Source organism: Solanum dulcamara, chromosome 5 (genome assembly GCF_947179165.1).
Source record: "Solanum dulcamara chromosome 5, daSolDulc1.2, whole genome shotgun sequence".
NCBI lineage: Eukaryota > Viridiplantae > Streptophyta > Magnoliopsida > Solanales > Solanaceae > Solanum > Solanum dulcamara.
The window spans coordinates 62,369,494-62,390,614 of NC_077241.1; the positions used below are offsets into that span (position 1 = coordinate 62,369,494).

The 21,121-nt window shown below is 34.0% G+C and overlaps 1 protein-coding gene across 2 annotated transcripts; it reads right to left on the minus strand.

Annotated features, from left to right (window-relative positions):
• Window positions 1-9,976: 9,976 nt before the first annotated feature.
• LOC129889299 (protein NONRESPONDING TO OXYLIPINS 2, mitochondrial) lies at window positions 9,977-19,238 on the minus strand. Of its 2 annotated transcripts, XM_055964548.1 has the most exons (3): window positions 19,001-19,238; window positions 18,807-18,925; window positions 9,977-10,314 (listed from the first exon to the last, which is right to left on the minus strand). In XM_055964548.1, exons 1-3 carry the CDS (start codon window positions 19,123-19,125, stop codon window positions 10,289-10,291), a joined length of 270 nt encoding a protein of 89 aa, XP_055820523.1. In that variant the 5' UTR covers window positions 19,126-19,238; the 3' UTR covers window positions 9,977-10,288. The 2 variants fall into 2 exon arrangements, with proteins under 2 accessions (XP_055820523.1, XP_055820521.1); XM_055964546.1 differs by lacking the exon at window positions 9,977-10,314 and having other exon boundaries at window positions 18,757-18,925.
• Between the last annotated feature and the right edge of the window lie 1,883 nt (window positions 19,239-21,121).

The window sequence follows — 21,121 nt, forward strand, 5'->3', positions numbered from 1 at the left end:
TGAAAGACCTCCGTGGAACCCAAAAGGCTCATTTTCTGAGATTTTTCATTCCAACTCTATACTTGACTTTTCAACTTCTACTATCTTACAAACGTGCTATCCGTCGATAACAAAATTCAATGTTGACTTATCTCTAACATTCGAGGAAAGACTCATGCTAACAATTTAAGTGAAAATCAGTTGATTAGTTACAAATATTGGAATGAAAATGAAGACATGAACCTCACTCATAGAGGTGGACACGACTAATAAACTGCAAGGAACTAGACCCCTAATGACTTGTCCGAGGATGGAAATAATGGTAATGATAAGACTCGGGGTAATGGCTCGAATCTGGTGAAATCAATAAAAATCTCAATGTCATAACAAAAGGAGATGATGTCATATCTTTCATGTCATGACTAGATGAAGACCCAATTCAAATAGAAAATGACATGATTCCTCAATAATAATAATTCAAGAACTCTAGTACCATTAGCTATTGTCGTTTTGCCTCAAGGAACATGGGTCAAATCCCAAAAAGCCTTGAGGATTGAATTTAGATAAATAGCCGTGATGATGAAAATCCTAGAATAAAAAGTGTTCAAACGAATTTTTTCGAGGATGAGTTTCTAAAGCATGTTAAAGAAATTCACTCATGAATGGACCAGATACAAGGTGCACCCTCAATCCTTAGAGGCCCAAACTCTAAAAAACTTATATAGTTTTAATACAAATCCAATGCAACACCAATGTTAATTTCAAAAAGATACAAGATACTGGACATCCTCAAATATGAAGGAACCCGACCCCAGGGGCAGATAACAGTTAACACCATAGTTGTTAAGGAGAATGACCTAACACCATGTGAGAGCGAGTCGATCTAATAAAGAAATTTGGCCAAACACTAACAAAAAGACCCTTGACATAGTATTTTTATTACCCAAATATTTTATTAATTATTTTTTTATGCTTACAGATTGAATTCAACTGATGATGCCTTATCTTGAGTTTCTGCATTGAAGGCCCTCACTGTGGCTATCACAAAAATAGATTTTTTTTTAACAAATTCAAGCAATTAAATAAACTAGTGGCTATTTTCTACCACTCTAATAATAATTGAATGATAATCCTGATTGCCTGCCTCACTTCACCTTTTAGGGAGGCATACTTCTCTTTAGTAAGCATATGATTATCCCCTGAATTTGGAACTAAAATGTTGCTCTTAAAATAATTTTATTCTTCTAAAAATTGAAGGTCATGCTGTTATTGAAAAGTCTCTTTACCAGCTTTCCTTCAATTTGTTTTGGTTGGGTATGCGAAAGGACATCAAGTAGTTCGTCTCAAATTTTGACGGATGCCAATAAATAAAGAATACATGTTTAAAATTTTGTTGGACTTTTCCTTCCATTTTGTATACCTGTTGTAATTTTGAGGATATTTCTAAGGATTTCATTATTAGTCTCCCACCTTTTATTGGATGCATAGTCATTCTAGTAATATTGGACAAATCATCAAAATTTCTATTTCATTACCTTGCCCCTCCCCCCCCCCAAACTCACTAATCATAGGGTTTCAGAAGTGTTTGTCCATGAATACATGCATCATACCAACATAACTCTAAGATTACTCCCTTTGAGGTTGTTTAGGTCGCCCTCTCCCAATATTATATCAATACATCATGGATGGCACGTCTAATACAGATAAGTTTGAGTTCCTTTGTCATCGATATGAAATACAGGCCTTCTTGTAGTCTAATTTGCACATTGTTCGTATGAAGCAAATTTTTGAAAAGGAGTGCAAAATGCAAACTTTCAGGTTGGAGATTAAGTGTGTTCAATTATACTCCTATATATAGCTCTTTTTTCTCCTTCAGATCCATATCAAACTCAATTAAAGGTTTTTTGTGCCATTTAAGGTGCTCCATCACGCAGTGAGGTTGCTTACCCACTAGACCTTCCATTTTTCAAAATACACCTTGTCTTCCTCATTTCTGCAGAAGAGTTTATAGATCTCTGATCAATAAATTACTCCCATTGATATTATTGATCAAGACTCTTCTTTGATGTTCATATATGAAGAAATTTTGGAGAACTGCATTATCACCGGGGGCGTGGGGAGCGGGGAGGGGAGGACATCAGATCACCCAGTTCTTGATCAAATGACATGACTCCTACTGAGGCCACTTGGGAGGATCTTTTGGCGCAATCCTTCACTTTCCCAACTTAAACCTTGAGGACAAGGTTTGTCTTCTTGGGGAGGTAATGTAAGAAACCTGTAGGACCACTCAGGTACCATTGAGGCACAACAATAGGGACAAACAATCCCTAAAATTCCTGATGAGTATGCGATCCAAATTAAGACCAAGAAAGGACCACTACCCCTGCCAAATACTGTTATAGATATTGCATCAGCTACTAAGAAACATCTAGATCAAGACCTTTATATATAAACTATGCAGGAGCTCAAGAATAGGGTATGGGAGAACTTGTGCAGCATGGATGAAATGGAGGCTTGCCTCTGGAGTCTTGTGTGATAAAAATGTACCACCTAAACTTAAAGGTAAGTTCTACAGAGTGGTGGTTAGACCGGCGTTGTTATATGTAGTGGAGTGTTGGCCAATCAAGAACTAGCATGTTTAGAAGGTGCATGTTGCGGAGATGATAATGCTAAGATGGATGAGTGGACACACTAGGAGTGATGGGATTAGGAATGAGGTTATCCGGGAGAAAGTGAGAGTGGCCTCTGTAGCAGACAAGATGAGAGAAGCGAGACTGAGATGATTTGGACATTGCAGAGAAGGGGTGTTGATGCACCAATTAGGAGGTGTGAGTGGTTGGAATTGAGGGTTATGCGGAGGGGTAGGGGTAGACCAAAAAAGTATTGGATAGAGGTGAATAGACAGGATATGGCGCTACTCTATATCAACGAGGATATGAACGCTAGTAGGAATAGAAGGCTAGTAGGGTTGGCATGATGTCTTTTTGTGACGATTTAGGATTGGTCGTAGATCTAGGCGTGCCAATATGGTTGTGTTGTTATTGCCTCTCGATCATCACATTAATTTACTAGCGTTATTGTTATTGTCTTGTACAATTTGCATCGCTTTTCATTTTTTCCATTATGATATATATTTTGTTTTTTCCTCTCTTATTTGGGGCTAATACTTTTGAGCCGAGAGTGTTTTGGAAATAACCTCTCTATGTCCATGAGATAGTGGTAAGGTCTGCGTACATTCTATCCTCCCCAAACCCCACTTGTGGGATTTCACTAGATATGTTGTTGTTGTTCTTATCTTTTGTTTTGTATTCCTTAAGTCAATAATTGATATCTTGTAATTCCTCCCTTATCAGTTGAATATAATCTTGAATCAGTCCTAATTATGAGAAAATTTGAGATAATTTTTCGATATTTGCATTCTTGAAGAACAAGTCTCTTTTTATTGCACCATTTTCTTCCTCTTTCTTGTTATTTAAATTTAATTCTTAGCTTCAACTAGAGCTTTCAAAATGGGCTGACCCAACCCAACTCAACCCAATCCTAAAAGGTTAGCGAGTTAAATGGGTTAGGACGGGCTAGCCCTTTTAAATAAAAGACCTATAAAATAGCAGCCCAACTCAGCCCTAAGCGGGCTACGGGTTGGGACAGGTTGACCCTTCAATCAAAAGATAGACAATATTGACCTCTTAAAAAGACTATCGAACATTGATGAACACAACGTCAATACATCAAAAATTCGCATGTTCATGAATTGCACATACTATAGTGAAATACTTACAAAACAACAAAATAGGCAAGATACAACAGTTAATATTCATAAGATTTATCAGAACAACATACATTACATAATCATTTTTTTCATATATTAGACAAGAAAGAAGAAATGAAAAATTAGGCATAAACACAAAAGTAAAAGAGGTTAAAAATTAATAGTTATAATAACTTTAATTGTCTAGTTGCTGAAGATTTGCAAAACAAAACATCAACTAATATATATATATATATATATATATATATATAATAATAATAAATATTTTTAAAATTCACGATCCACGGGCTGGTCTCTAAGGCTGGCGGGTTGAGCCTATGAGCCAGGCTAAAAAGTCTCAATCTTAAATGGGCTGAAAAATTTTAGCCCAACCCCACTTAATTTAAGGGTTGGATTGGGCTGGACCCGCCCATTTTGATAACTCTAGCTCCAACCCCACCCACTCAATGTTGTCTAGTGCTACAAGATCAGAAGGAGAAGTGTTATAAGTTTTGAATGAAATTCCCGATAAACAAACCCCCACCCCTCCAAAAAATTTGAACTTTGAAAAAAATTAATGAAAGTGAACTTAGTACTTCGAATACATGAAATTTGGGAATTCATTTATTATTTAAGTAATTTTTCTTGGAGAGAGAGAGAAAGGAGGTGTTTACTCCCTCCATTTTAAAATAAGTGGTGTTTCATATTATCAAGAACGCATTAATGATGTTCTTCCAATTTTACTCATATTTAAATAAAGAGATCAGTTTTACATAATCAAGAAACTATTGAAGAATTACATTTTTTCAATGTATTTATAAGCGTTAGTTGTAAGAATATATTTTACTTTCTAGGAATAAGTAGTTTTTAAGGGGGTGTCCAAATTAAAAACACCACTTATTTTAAAATAGATCTAGGGATCTATTGGATCAAAAATGATCTTTCGCGGCAAGTAATTAACAACAATAGCTTAATTACTGTCAAATATATTTTTTAGTGGCAATTACTAGTGACAGTTATATTTTAGCACTCTTTGTAAATGCCTGTAAAGCCTATAAAGATATTAAATCCATGACAATTTAGTAATTATAACATTTTTTTTATTAATATACATATTTATTACTGTTAAAATTTATTTTTATTATAGTGAGCTATTAATATTGTATGTGCGATCCTAGGCCTCGCTGATCCATAGGAATCAAACCTTATATTATTAACTAAAGTACTAATTTACCAAGTATTTTTCCACCAATTTCCTTGTGGTTTAATAATAATTTAAGTATAATTACTTGAAATAAATTGCCTGCCAAACCACAGTAATCCACGTGGTGTTTGGTGCTTCTTTACACTGTTTCTCATTATGGTGTCAAAAATTTAATTAAATTATGTCAAATACAAATAAAATAATTGCTGCAGGAATTGTTACAGCAGCAGTGGTATAGCAATTGATTCTCATTGCTTAAGAATATTTGCAGCTGTGAATCAACTAATCAAATTAAACAACTAATTTCACTTTTTTTTCTTTGTAAAATGTAATTTTAATCAGTAGTCACATGCCTCTCTAGTACCTCTTCCTGCACTTTTTTATTATTTTTATTCTTTCTATTCAATTAAATTCTCTTTTACATTTTGTTAATTAGTGCTGCATTTGATACTAGTCTAAGGCTATTAGCTATACCATTAGTTCGAAGCGGAATTTGAATTTGAAATATGAATTTTGAATTAATTTTTTTTTTAGGTTATTGAATTTTAAGTTAATTATTTATGCATATTACATGATTTTTTATTTGAAAATAACGTAAAAAGTATTATAAATTACAATAATTGACAACTTAAAATATTTAAAAGACATATAAAATTTGGTTAACTCTCAAAATTCTATCAACGCCACATATATTGAGACAAAAGGAGAACATATATTATCTAAAATTATGTAAAAAATAATGTAAATCACAATAATTTAACATAAAAATATTTACATAAAAGAAAATTTAATAGATTCTCCAAATTTAATTTGTGTCACATAAATTGAAATAAAATGAGCAATATATCTAGTTTAACCAAAAGATAGAGAAAGGAAAATTGGAAGGTGGTTAGTTATTAATTGGATTGAAACAAGAGATATTTCCTCCATTTCTATTTACTTGTCAAATATTTTCTAATTTGATTGAAAGGCATAATCTACAAGTAGGGACATGCATGAACCTATATATGGTTATTGTAGTATTGTACTTTCACTAACAAATGAACACATATTATTCAAAGTATTTCAATTATTACTTCGTATTCAAGCTCTCTAAATTTGCTCCCTCTCTTTCTCCTATATCCCTAGGTCCTTGTTTAACTTTTATATATATATATATATATATATATATATATATATATATATACATATATATTAATTATTTCTTTAGCTGAATTTAATTTATTATAGGATAGGCTCTTTGGATTGATTGTCTTAAAGGCGATGAATTTTAACTCACATATTTTGAATCTCGACGGTCTTTAAATTTTTCTTATCAATTTAGATCTTGTTCTTGGTTCTATCAGCTATATATTTAGTCTTTCTTTGGTTTCTTTAGTACAAAAAAAATCAAATTACACGATCTTTGTATGTATGCGCTAACAGCTATATCTTTCGCACGAAAGACTAGTCTAGTTTTGGGAACTATATACCTCTCGATATCATATATATTTTCAAATGTCAATTGTTATTACCTCCGATTTCAACTAGTAGTTATTTTGACAAGCTAAATTAGATGTTGTAGAAAAATAGGATTATTACTTCTTATTAATTAACTTGATTCATTGCTACTGTCAATTAGTGGAGTGCTAGTAAAAAGTAAGATATTTAAGGAAGAGATAAGAAGTATAGTAGTTAATTACATTAAACTAAATTAAATAATTTTATGAGGTAGGAAATCCTTTGTTCATTTTTAATTTTCCACTATTAACTTTACATTCTTTTTTAAAATATAATAAATAAAATATATATTTTATTATAACATTCATATTAATTGATGTATTCTAATTTCAATACGGAAAATAACTTGGGAATGACCAATTAATATTAAGGATAATTGGGGGGGGGGGGGGATATTTTTCTTTTGATATGCTTAAGTGCACAAGTAAAAATTATAGTGGCAAATACTAAGTAAACAAAAAGAATATTATTTAATAATAATTAAATGATAAAATTTAATAAATCAATATATATTATGCATCTATTATTAATTTTGTGTAAAAATTAATTTTATTTCCATTAATCAACTATCCAGGAATACCCAAATTAAATCAATTGATTAATGTATAAGCACGTGTGCCGGGCAAAGCTAATGGGATACCTCGACAATACCAGCAAATTAAGATACTGAAAAATGGTTCACTTAATTAGAGTAAGAGCAACAATCACGTAATGACATTATTTAGGTAAATCTTCAACGTTAAATACTCTCTCCATTCACTTTTACTTATTCAATATTATAAAAATAAAGTTTCATTTTGAATTGTCATATATTAGAAAAAAGATAATTATTATTTTTTGTATTCTACACTCAATATTAATTGCTATTTATTTTCCAAATTATTTTTTAAAATCTAAAATTATGCAACATTTAATACCAGTATTATGAGTTTAAATACTCATATTAATTAAAAAAATATATTTTACCACTACAATTGATATGACCTTTTGAATGTAAACAATTCTCAATACTAGCTATTTCTATACTCTATGTGTATTGCATTGATACGAACAAAGGACAAAATAGTAAAAATAATCAATCTATTAATAATTCCTTAATCATCATGTAAAATAGAAAATGCCTATCTAATTTGAGATGGAAGGAGTACAACGATACTAGGGATATTTTATTTAAATATTTAAGAGTGAGTAATATCTTAAAATTATTCATGACTTAAATTTAAGGGTAACAACAACACTCTGAAACTACTCCCTGTTCATCTTTATTTGTGCACTATATTAAAAATAGATATCCAATAATACTTGTTCAATTTATGAAATCAAGAGATAATTTATCTTTATTATTAATTAATAGTCATTTTTCTATTACATTTTTCAAGACATTGTATTTATTATATTCAAAGGGTGATATGGTAAAATTATTATTCTATTTATAGTTTCCTAAGAATTGTGCAAAGTCAATAGTGAACAAGTATTGTTGGACGGAAGGAGTAATAAATTACTCTCTCTGTCCCATTTTAATTGTCAAGTACAGTAAAAGTAGTTATCTCAAATTAGTTGTCAATTTAAACAATCAAGAAATAATTAGTCATTTTTTTCAAACTCTACCCTTAGTAATTAAGTCATTTTAAAATGTGAAAAAAACTATTAGTACAACTCTACTCTATTATTACAGTTTTCAAAAAAGTCATTTTAAAGTTACAAGACTACTTCTTGTTAAACTTTTGGTATTTCTTATCTATCATTCAATACATAACACATCATTCAATGATATTTAATGCATAAATTTACTAATCCATTATTAGAGAATAATTTTCATAATAATTGAAGAATATTTATAGCAGGGTTATATTAGTCAAATTGCACCGCTTATTAATTTTTCTTAAAAGTTATGCAAGATCTTATTATTATTAAAATAGAACGGAGAAATTTTTTATTATTTTTTGGGTGTATTTATTTATTTATATTTAAATTTTTTCATAAAAATTCTGATTTCGCGCAACCAGCTCAACCATGGGTTTGTATAGATATATGGGCTCCCATGCATGGGGAATATTTCAGCATTGAATGAAGAGGATTTTGTCTTTGTTTCAGACTTTCAGTACAACAATCTCGTCTGTGGACAATGACTTGGCTCCTGCTTTTTTAATTATGCTAAGTTAGTGCTAAAGCACAACTTTTACAAATTATCCACCATTCTCCCTTTTTATATGACCACAAAAAAAGATCATTAAGGAATGGACGTTTTCTTAGTTCTTGCTCAGGAAAATATTTTTCATGAAAGATGTTTTGGGTTGTATTCTACCCTGGCTAGCAACACAACAATACATTTTGACTGCAACCATTTTTTTTTCATTTTTAAATAACTAAAATGACATGCCCTTTACTTATAATTACATATCTTGTCAAGTTATAATGTAACCACCTTTTGTTTTCACTAGTAAAGTTTATTTTGTTGCCTTTTTTATATATTTATTTCTTTATATTTTGATACCCCTTCATGAAATTCTGCCTCAGTCACTTCCTACAGTAAAAACTGCTAATGAAGTGAATCGGTAAGGGGTTCAAAGTGCAAAGCTATGAAGACAGCTCAGGGTCAAAACATAGCTTTGATCATGATCCATTCAAATCTAGACCAATTTCTAAAAACTAATTTTTTTCACCAGCCACTTTATGCAGATATATACCTATATATGGGTTGTTGTATAGGAATACCTATCCTCTCCTTTGAATTATCAATTAATGATAGCTTAGTGATTCAAATGGTATGTCATAATTATTAAGGAAAAATACTAGCGCAAAGTCAAGCCGCATCGAAGATGTCTCAACATTAAAAATCTACATCCATAACATTCATTTATGATGTCAAAAGATGTGTATCGTGATAATGACTTTCATCATACCAAACACACTTTATTATTAGGAAACTGCCAAAAAAAGGGGGAATATTCCAGTGTATGGTGAAACCATCAAGGCAGCACCAAGAACCGATTCATTTCACTTTGCTTCCTAGATAAGATGTGTTTACATGATTTCACAACAATGCATTGTGGCACACCATAAAGATGGTAGGGCAAACCAAATTATAAATGAGTACAGGACACTAAAAAGGGGCCTAATTTTTACTCTTTTCTCCCCCACTCCCCACACCCCTTTCTTCCCTAACAAAATGGAATAAAGGTTGGGGGGGGGGGGGGGGGGGATTTGAAGAAGAAAACTCCAGGATGCAAGAGTGACAATTGATCATGGAGACAAGATGGCAGTGGGCAAAGAGCCTTTAAAAAGGATAGGAGACATGGAGACACAAATATCATCAACCATCCCACCCCCTCACATGCACTTCACGCTTTCACAACTACTAAACAAATATACTATCATTCAGCAATTCAGCTTCTTCAACAAAGTATTTAGGCCTTTCCATCTGGCTAAAACTTTCACCAATGATCAAAGAAATTTAGCTGAAAAGTAGAGTTGTTGTAAAGAATACCTGATATCTCTCGCGGGGTTGGGAAAAAATATAATATAAAGACCCTGAAGACATTCCATCGCAAACAACGCAACAAAATGGATTAAGAAAAGAAGAGATGCGCTCATGGTAACACTGCTTTAACGACGTCAGCTTGAGCAGTATGGCATGAGTACAAACATTATTACTTCAAAATTGTTTCTAAATGAATCGAGGGACAATATCTTACAAAATAGCAATAAAAAATTAGGGCAATTGAGGCAAAAGTCAGAAGTTGCATGCTGCCAATATCATACATGATTAAGAACAGAGGTTGCAGAAAATTATAGAAGGATAAGAAGTTGTGATAGCTAGTAAACAACCCTCTTCTTCCTTGAGCAATAGTCGTCTCTTATCGAGGCACTGAGAGTCCCAACTCTGGTAAAAGAGAACATCATGAGTCAGCAATATCTATTAAACTCGATAAGTAAAAATAACATCAAATTAATCATAACAACCCAATCAAGCAGCACTTTGATGTTTATTATCCAACCAAGTTATCATTTCATGGACTATATTGTTTTGCTTTTTATGCCCCATTACAAATACTTAGAGATTTGACATGTGTAAGACATAAATGACAACTATATGACTGAGCACCTACTTGAAGTAACCATAGCACTTGATTTATTGGGCACACATCAACTTGAAAGCTGATTAGCCACCATGTTTGGTATGCTAAGTAGAAGCAAAATGATATTACTTTTGAAGCATGGCGAGGATGACATGGTTAATGGGATAAATGAGAAAATTTATTTCAACTTCCAAAAGTTGCACTGACATGGTTAACAGCTTAACATAGTGATCCTCATTGACCATAACTATGTCATAAAGAATGATACGAGATATCAGGAAAATTTGATGCCAACAAGCATCTGACTTGAGGCCATAACCAAGCACAGCAGAATAGGAGACAATGGTAACCATGGTTGTCATGCTATTCCATGAGACATTTTTAGATTCTATAGTCAAAGATCATATCAAATGCCTTGTAGGCCCCAAAAGAAAAGAATCATTAGGATATGCATAACTTTTTTGAGAAGGATGATACGCATAAATTTATAATGACATTTTCATGTTTATCCATGAATAAATAGCATATGAAGTAGGCCAGAACATTACAAAAATAACACACATTACACGTGCAATCTAAATTGCTTGTAGTCTTCACTTTCGGTGCCGCACCGATGCAGTGTTATCAAAGGCGAAAAGTGCAAAAAAGCTTTAAGGTCCGTTGGGCCTTTAAGCGTCAATAAAGCGTAGGCTTTAATAAAAAAAGTGCAAAGGGAGAGAGTGTGTGTGTGTGTGTATATATATATATATGAATGAAAAAATATATGAAAAAGGAAATTGAAAAAAATATTATGATAAGTGAAATATCAATTATTGAGTGTCACCTCTTCAAAAAAGCCTCATTGGCAAGGAAAAGTCTTAGAACCTTGATGACAACACCGAAGCACATAAAGCGAGGCGAATCGCTCAACACGCTTTGAGCCTCGCTTTAGGACTTAAGCGCGCCTTTAACAACACAGCACCCGTGTCGAGAGGACGTGGGTGTGGGCGTGGGTGTGGTGTGGGATCCTTATTGGATTTGGTCAATTGATTTTGGGTACTCCGACCAAAATCAATGGAGAAATTTGGGACAAATACGATGATTTTTGTAACCAAAACAAAAGCTAAGGTGAAATTGAAGAAAATGGAATAACTTATAAATAGAAATTTTTATGTCAGTCTATTCCCTTTTATCTCCTTCAGGGATTCTCCACTTGATCAATATTTTCTCCTCAGAATATCATGCAAGTTTTTCACATATTTTCATAATTTGGACATATAACTCTATTTTTCGATATATGAATTATTTTTGGCTGAATCCCTGACCCATATCCGTACCCCTAAATATTAAAATTTCGATCATGAAGGATCCAAACTCTTGATCCGCACCCATATCGGACACCTCCACCCGAATCTGAGCAACTTAGCGTGCAATATAATGACCATAGTTCAAATCACTTAATATTGTATCCCAAAGAGCCACATAAAGTAATCCTTTGAGTAGTCATAGCACAATGGCCATGCAAAGCAGAAACCTCAAGGAATATAGGCACTCAAAAGTCTTCAGCCATAGCAAGATAGGTAGCCTCTTTTCTTAAGGAGCAAGATAGGTAGCCATTAGATCAACTAAGACTCAAGATACATTAATAGTTGGGCCTAGCATGTTAATTAAAAAAGTATCCAATTGGATATGATTTAAATAAGTTAAAATTACCTAACAACAAAAATGAAAAGCAAGAGAGCATCTAAGGTAGCAGCAGCCTTAATGACAAAGTAGAAAAAACTTCACCGAGAAAGGTTTTCGTGAGGTGAACTCAAACAAGTGAATATTGACTTCATACTTGGAGAAAGACTTGAACAATTCTTACTACATAGTGTCTAGCATAGCTCAACCAAGACAAAAATGGGGAACAAATATTAAATCTACAGAACTCATGCCCAGCATGCTTTGCAAATATGCTAATATCCTTTAATTGCTTAAGGGGTAATTTGGTTTAAGTTTAGAAGATATAATCCCCACAAAAAAATCAGCATAAATTTATACAATGTTTGGTTGAGATTTAATGAGATTAATCTCCACATAAAAATCAGCATTAACTAATACAATGTTTTGTTGCTCTTTTTTGTTTTCCTCATAAATAGTACATGCATAAGATATGTGGAAATCTATTTATTATATAAACCAGGAGAGAAGGTGGAATAAGATAGTAATAGTAATACATGAATTAAAAATGCTATGATAATAAAATTGACCCTCAAAATTTATTTTGTTTAAGTAACAAATATTTTAAATTATACATTACATATTAGTATGTAATAAATGCCTCTCTACCTCCTCGAGGTAGTGGTAAGGTCTGCGTACACTCTACCCTCCCCAGACCCCACTTAGTGAGATTCATTGGGCATGTTGTTGTTGTTGTTGTTGTTGTTGTATTAGTATGTAATAAATCAAACTAAACATTAAACAAGAAATAATCCTGCAACACTATTCCTTACATTACAATATCTACATTATTAATCCTTGCATAACTTATCTTCAAACCAAACAACCCCTTACGTTATTGTAAGCTCGACGTTTCTAGGACCCTTCTTTACAAATCTAAGGACTTCTAAAATTTCCTTAAAAGTTCTTTTTTTAGAATAGTAATAATAATTTATAAGTCGAGGGTCTATCAAAAACAGTTTCTCTACCCTGCAAAGGTAGGGGTAAGATTTACATACACCCCATCCTCCTCATGCCCCACTTGTGAAACCATACTAAGTATGTTGTGGTTGGTGGTGGTGGTAACAATAGTCTATAAGAACACATGTTGATAATAGAGAAATTCATGAGGACCTGTGGGTACACGTTCAAGACTTGATAGACAATGGGCACACCTCTCTACCAGGTTACTCTTTGTGGCGTGATTCAAACATCTAACATGTGCCTAGCTCTTCATCACGTGTTGTGCTCTTTCCACTAGACCAAAGCCCTAAGCACCACCCCCACCCCCACCCACATACATATTTGTATTTGATAATGGAGAAATTCCCAAGCACCTGTGAGCACACGACGTTCGGAACTCGATAGACAATGGGCACACCTCTCTACCAGGCTACTGTCTGCGGCATGATTCAAACCTCTAACATGTGCCGAACTTACTCATCACGAGTTGTGGTCTTTCCACTAGACCAAAGACCTAATCACCCCACCCACCCACCCTCCCACCCCCAACACATACATATACCTCTCACACTTCAAATCAATTTATTTCCTCACTCCTGCACTTCTTACACTACAAAAAAATGTACTTATTCCTTTTCCAAACATCCAACTGAAATTTTTAGGGAAACTTCTTCAATTGAACTTATTTTATGTTGTTTGATGTGAATGATAAACCAAAACATTAAAAATTAATCCTTTTTGTTCATGAGCTTATGTTATTAATTTGATGCATTGTGCATATATGAGCACAAAGGTGCGTTAATTCATTATCATTTTTTCACTTTGTTTTCCTCACGTTTGTTCTCTTTTCTTTGTAAGTTTAAGAGACCTAATTCTTTTTCTTTTCAAAATAATTGATATGTTTTTCAAAAATATTATTGTTACACAAAAATATCATTGTTTGTCTGTAAATCTATATGTCTGTAAATCTATGCAAAAAGAACACATTTAGTTAACATTGATGTGATTTTCCAAAATCATGTATCCTAGTGATTTGTAACTCACGTGCAACGCACGCGCCGAAAACTAGTATTAAATAATTTGGAGATCTCTTATTGACCATACTTTTTGAGAAGTGGAACGAGGAAATAAATTACTCTAGCTCATCATCCGGAGGCGAGTTGAGCTCCTTGCACACTAGTTATTATTAATAGGCCTTGATTAATATACTGAAGGAGATGGGTATTAGTGAGAAATGGATCAACAACAACTATCCTAGTGTAATCACACAAGTGGGGTGTAAGGAGGGTAGTTGTACGTAGACCTTACTTCTACCTCGTAGAGATAAAGAGGTTTTCGATAGATCCTCACCTTAAAATAAAGCATATCTAAGCAGTTAGGAAATGAAATGCAGAAACGAGAGCAGTAGCAACAAAGAAATAAAGTGAAATGAAGAGCAGTATACAATATACAAAGGAATGAACAGTAATGACAACAAAATAATGCGATAATCGAAGCGCACATACACCACCACATGTGATAACCGAAATTGAATAACAAGAAATTAAAAGGATAGTGTTAATACCACTAGTAAGAAAGAAGGTCCAAGTACGACTACCAAGCTTATCCCATAGGAAAGAAAGAGAATGCTCAATTACCAACTATCCTTCTACCTAATTTGCAACCTCAAACCCTCCTATCTATGATCATGCCCATGGTAAGCTCAAGATGTGTCATGTCCTGCCTAATCATCTCCCCCAAATACTTCTTTAGCATGTCTCTACCTCTCATGATGCCTACTATTGTCGACCTCTTACACCTCCTCACTAGGGCATCTACATTTCTCCTCTTTACATGCCCAAATCATTTAAACCTCGCTTCCCTCAGCTTGTCCACCATGGAAGTCACTCATACCTTAACTCAAATATCTTCATTCCTAATCTTATCTCTCTTAGTATGCCCACACATCCACCTCAACATCTTTATATGTGCAACCTTCATCTTCTGAACATATAAGTTCTTACCTAGCCAACACTTCGTCATATACAATATGATTGGTCTAACCACCACACTGTAGATGTAGATCATACTTTTAAGTCTTGGCTGCACCTTTCTATCACATAAGACTCCGGAGGCGAGACTTCATTTCACCCATCCCACACTAATACAATATGTGATGTCATCATCGATCTCCCCATTATTTTAATTAAGGACCCCATATACTATGGTGAAAAATGAATCAAATAGACTATTTTTGCATCTCTTTCGCCAGATTCTTAGTTATAATCAATGGCTCCCTAGAAGGATTTTTATTTCCGATACATACAGAGTTCAAGGGCACGTGGGCCCAATATCTCCTCTTTTGTTTCTACCATGAAGGACCTGAGCAAGAAGCAAAGCAAATGGAATAGATAAAAAGGTTTATGCCAGATAAGGGGAGAACAAACTCTCCATAGGTTCCACGCATCATGTATATAAATGACACAGAAATACTTCATGATGCTGACAGTGTAAATTAATGTATTTAAGGGTGATCTTATTGATATTGGCACTCATCTAGTCTACATTGACCCAACTAAGAGCCACATATTCCCTGTTCATGCCGTTATAAGCAGTGAATAACCTAGTTGAGGCTCTAGGCTGCTGTGTTGGATGCCTCAAAACACTTATTTAGGTCTTCCCCATGAGCAGAGAACAAGGCAACGGAAATCTGGCAAGGGATACTGTAGCTATGTGAAAATAATGTTTTCTAATTGGAAGATACAGTAGTTCTCCCTTGGAGACAGGATAGTTCTTATTAATAGTGTCCTGAATACTTTTCCTACATATACATCTTCATTTCCCATCCTTGCTAAAGTGGATAACTACAAGAGACCGATTAAAATAAGAAAGGACTTTTAATAGAGAAGAAACAAGGAGAAGGGAGACATCCATCTAGTTAACTAGCTATAAACAAAAGGAATCTTTTTCTAAGCATTGTTCCACTCTAATTCAACCATTTATTTCAAGATAGGAATTAATAGAATACCAATTAATACGCTGAAGAAAAAGATTATAACAGAAGATGTCATTGAACTAAGGGATTCAAAGCGAGAACCTGACTCAAGGGTGAGTATCCACACTTAGTTGCTGCTTGGCTAGACCCGTGAAGGAACAATTCACTCCTTCAAGATGAAATTTCTAGTTAATACTTTTCTACTGGAGGACAGAATCTACTTACAACAGACTGAATTTAACTTGGAAAAGGAAGGAAATAAGCAAGGATTTCTTTTTAATGAGGTGTTTGATCTTGAATGCATAGTGTAGCCCTCGCTCAAGTTCTCTGACATCGACCGGCTGGAAGAAGAGTGTGGGATTAGAGGCAATAGAATTAGTGTTCTTGTGTCAACCTCTGATGTGGCGAACTTGTTGAAAGCAGATTGGATTTTTACAGATAGGGGGGAGGGGAAGAAGAATTGGAAGATAAGAACCTCCAGATACATATTAAAACAACTTTCTCCAAATAGCTTTGGAGATATAATCAGGGTAAGAGCCATTGTAACAAAAGATGATTGAGGAAAAACATGGGAAAGATAAGTCACGAAGTACCTGCGCAGTATCCTCCACCGATGGAAGCTGTGTGAGGAAACATGTTAGGGGGCTACAGGACAAGTTTACTGCAAAACGCTTGTAGAAAAGCGGGCAAAGCAGGAAACCTTTCTTTTGAAGTGATTGATGGATAAGAGTGTCTCACAAAAGGAGCAATACCTGATCTGCTTGGTTTTCTCAGAACATTGATGCCGCTGTGGATCAATGTAGAATGCCAATTTGGGGGATATAAGTTTTAGAAGGATTTGCAATGATTGATGAATAGGATTTATACGAAGAATCTCTCAACTCTTACCATAGCTAATAGAATTGATATTCTTGCTTGGATCCCAAGAAAGATTGAAAATGTAATGTGAGTTCATGTTACATACATATACTGAATGCCACTAATCGGCAGGAAAAGTGGCATTGGAAGATATTGTGGAAGTATAAATCTCCTTACATGATGGCATGTTTTTCTTGGATGGTTAATTATGAACCAATAAAAAAAAATCATAAGAAGAGAGAGGCCTCTGTATTACGGATGCGAAAGGGAAGTTAGAAAGGTCAATTAATTGTTTTTGCACTGCCTAGTCATCTATCATCTGCAGCATCTGTTCTTGAATACTTTTAGAATAAGGTAAGCTATGCCATGAACAATCAAGGAACTCCTGTTAGACAGGGAAAGAACTGGTGAAGGTTTTTGTGAAACAATCACAACTTGTATATGGGAGGGATCATTGGAACACAGGAGCTTAAGATATTCTGAGAGAAAAGTGAAGAACATTCACAAACTAAAGTTCAATTGTCTTTCTATCTTGGCCTTTTGGTTAAGAAAAAGAATATAAATAAAATAGATGGTCTCTTAGACTTTCTCAGTTCCCTCAAAAGTTAGCGTAATCAAGAAACTGAGTTTTTGTCGTACCACCATTTGCAAATTCAACACAAGCTTAATGCCATTAAATTAATAAAATTTTGGCTTACCTATCTAAAAGATTTTCTCAAAGTCAAGTGACTAGGTAACAATCAGAATGTAATGATGGCATGACTGGTAATTGGATTTATTCTGTTACTAGGGTCAAGGATCTTGAATATTCTCAGATGTTGTGCTACTAGTTGGTGTCTTCTACTTGGAGTTAGATTGTCGTACAACTTGTCCAATATTGCCTACGTAAATTTTCTTTCAAGAAGATTGATTTATGATCAGGGTCCGTAGTGCTTACTTTACTCACAAGTGAAGAAGATGATGAAACACAGTAGTGAAGAGCTGTCCAAATGAGGCAGTCCTTCAAAAGTTTGAATGACCAACTTAGACTAGCTAGAGCTACCAGTACCATAGAAGGACTTATCTATTGCAAACAATGTGATAGATATGCTAATGCATAAACTCGATGTATATGGTTCTAATTATCTTATGTCCCTGCAACTGCAGCCTCTCTATCCAAGAATACACAAGACAGATTAAAAAGGAGTGAAAGACGAGGATTAAATATCCGCAATGTCAACTCAAAGATGTAAAAGTCAATTCAATTTCTATCCACCTATACAATATTATATCCTCCAGCAGCTCTCTGGTACAGTTTTAAATCCCTGACAGATGTTGGTATAACCCATGAGATGTTTCCAGTGGCCAAAATTCCAACATCCATGACATCTAAGCATATAGCAATATAATTTACTTAATTTTTATTGAAGTCTCATGATCCCATATATTACTAGCGATCAATTGAGATCACTTACAATTACTAATTGTCAACTGATTTCCTTGGCTATAATGTGAACTTGGACAAAGAAGACTTCAGCAAGAGGGCATCGTTCGTAACATGTACATCACATCCTATCAGTATATATAACTACTGTCTTGCGTCAACCAGACAACCTAAAACACTAACCACTGTCTTTACGTCAACCGATACTTAATATATCAGACACCACCCATAATGAAAAGAAAATTATATGTAAAGATTCAGCCGCCAAGGTAAAATCTTGATACTAAGTTAACAAAAAGAAAAAGCAAATAGATACATAAACATGACCAAAAAGTGGTTTTGCTTACAGATACAGTTTCTAAAATATCAAACTCCTGGGTTGGCACTGCAGAGCATACCCTGAGACAACGACCTGGAGCCCTTGGAATCAATACCAAGGCAAGATGTGAGTCGAGCTGAAGAGACAGCAGTATGGAGCGGCAGCAAAGATTGAAGACAACCCATCTGAGGCAATGGCCTGAAACATCAAAATCAATTATCAAAATTGAATCTTTATTCAAGAATTTCAATACACTGGAGAGTGGGGACTTGCCTTGAGAGTGTTGGAAATGGGCGAGGAAGGTGAAAAGAGGAAGTGGGTATGCTTGATTGTTTGTTCATTGTGGATTTGACGAGGTTAATTGCTGGTCTTGAGAATGCACGACAGCGAGAAGCCATTGCAGATGGAAGCACAATAGTGGTGTTAGGGTTCGGAAATACACAAATGGGGGTTTTGGTGAGGTTTTACAACAAGTTGTTTGTACCATATGCTGTAAATATTGTCCACTTCTCTTCTTTCAAGCTCTGTTGAAAATGCAAAAATTAAGAGAATTCTTTGCAGTTTGCCCTGTTTTCATAAAGTTGTTATTAATTTTTATTTACACACTCTAACTAGAACTATAATTTATTTCAATTGAACATTTGAATACATGGTAAAATATTTTTATTAGATATTTTTTACTCTAATTTTGAAAAAAAAATGTATGTGTGTTCTTAAATGCTTTTACGTAAATAAATTAACTATATAAAACATGTCACATTTTTTAATTGTATTCATCAGCCTCAATTGAAATAAACTTGAGGTTTTACTCTTTATTAAGGCATTGTATAATTAAGGAAGGTGACTAATGCGTATAATTAAGGAATTAAGTGATTAACTTTATCGTATATGTAATGATCCTGAAGGTCATTTTTGACATTTTCGATAAAATTATCGTTTTACCCCTCTCGTTAGTTTTTTCGAGTCACATTTAATGGGTCTAAAAGTTAATTTTTGAAAAGTTTGTGAAAAGTTGAGGTTTTGCTTGAGAAATAGTTTTAAAGGCTTATGTTGTCAAATTTTGAGTTTAGGAGTCATTTGGAATTTCGAGTCTCGAAATGGAATTCCGTCAACTCCAACAGTTTTGAAATGTGGGAATTGGTTTAGTAGAGTTATCGGAATCAGATTTGGAGTTAAAACGTAGAATTTAGATCCGAAGTTGGAAATTGAGTTAAAATTTTATCCAAATTTGACTTTAGTCAACATTTGAGGTTTGGGTACTCGGATTGGATTTATGATGGTTCCAATAGTTACGGGAGGTGATTCTAATGCTAGAAATGGTTCGTTATAAATTTTAGAGGTCCCGAGGGTATTTTGGGTGTTTCAAGTGCCAAAACTAGTTTAGTTGCGACTTATCGGATTTCGAATCAAAGAGGCCACGAATTTGAATTTTGATGATTTCATTAAGTCCGGAACGTCAATTTAGTAGGGTTACATAAATGGTTTCTGTATACGGGGTTCCGAATGAATTCCGAGGGTCTATTCCGTGACTTTGAGACTTGCCAAAAATCTGTTATCCGGTGCTTGGGAACTCTTCTCCATGTTCGTGATGCCTTCTCCCCATTCGCAGAGGGTAATGCTTTCCTTTTCTGCGTTCGCTGAGGAAGGTCTGGGTTCGAATAGTCTGATGAGTTCCTTCTCCGCGTTCGCGAAGGAAAGGCCACGTTTGCGGAGTGATGTCTCAGTTGCTCCGCGTTTGCGGAGTAAGTCATCTGCATTTGCGGAGAACAAAATCTGCTTGAATAGTGATTATTCGGGATTTCGCTATTTTTATCATTTCAAAGCTCGGTTTAGACGATTTTCAAAAGGGTTTTTCGTGGAAAACTATTGGGTAAGTCATTTTCAACTTATATCTTTGATTTCCATTAATCAATTCTTGATTTTAACTTCAAACTTTGGATTCCAAATTGGAGATTTTGGGATTTTTGCCTAATTTGAAATTCTATCAAACGTTGTGTTTGTGAACTCATTTTAACCCCATTTTAATACTAATTTTCACCATTAGATTCCTTATTACTAGGAGAATGTTTTATCTAAAAATAATCAGATTCCGAGTTTGATTTTCAATATGGGATTTTTGACCATTTTACAATTTTCACCGTAATTGCTTGATTTTAGTATCAATAGCTTCGACATGTGATTGTAAGTCTATATTTGATTAGATTATGATGATTTGGAGTATTGTCGAAGGGGAAAAGCAGTGATTTCGGATTGTTTGTGACTTTTGGCTAAGGCAAGTGAAATTTTAACATTTGTTAAGTATGTTGAACCTTGTATTTTCCTATGTGAGAGGATTAGGATGTATTGGGTCATTAGATTGAATTGAATAATATGAGTTGAAGTGTGATAGTGGAA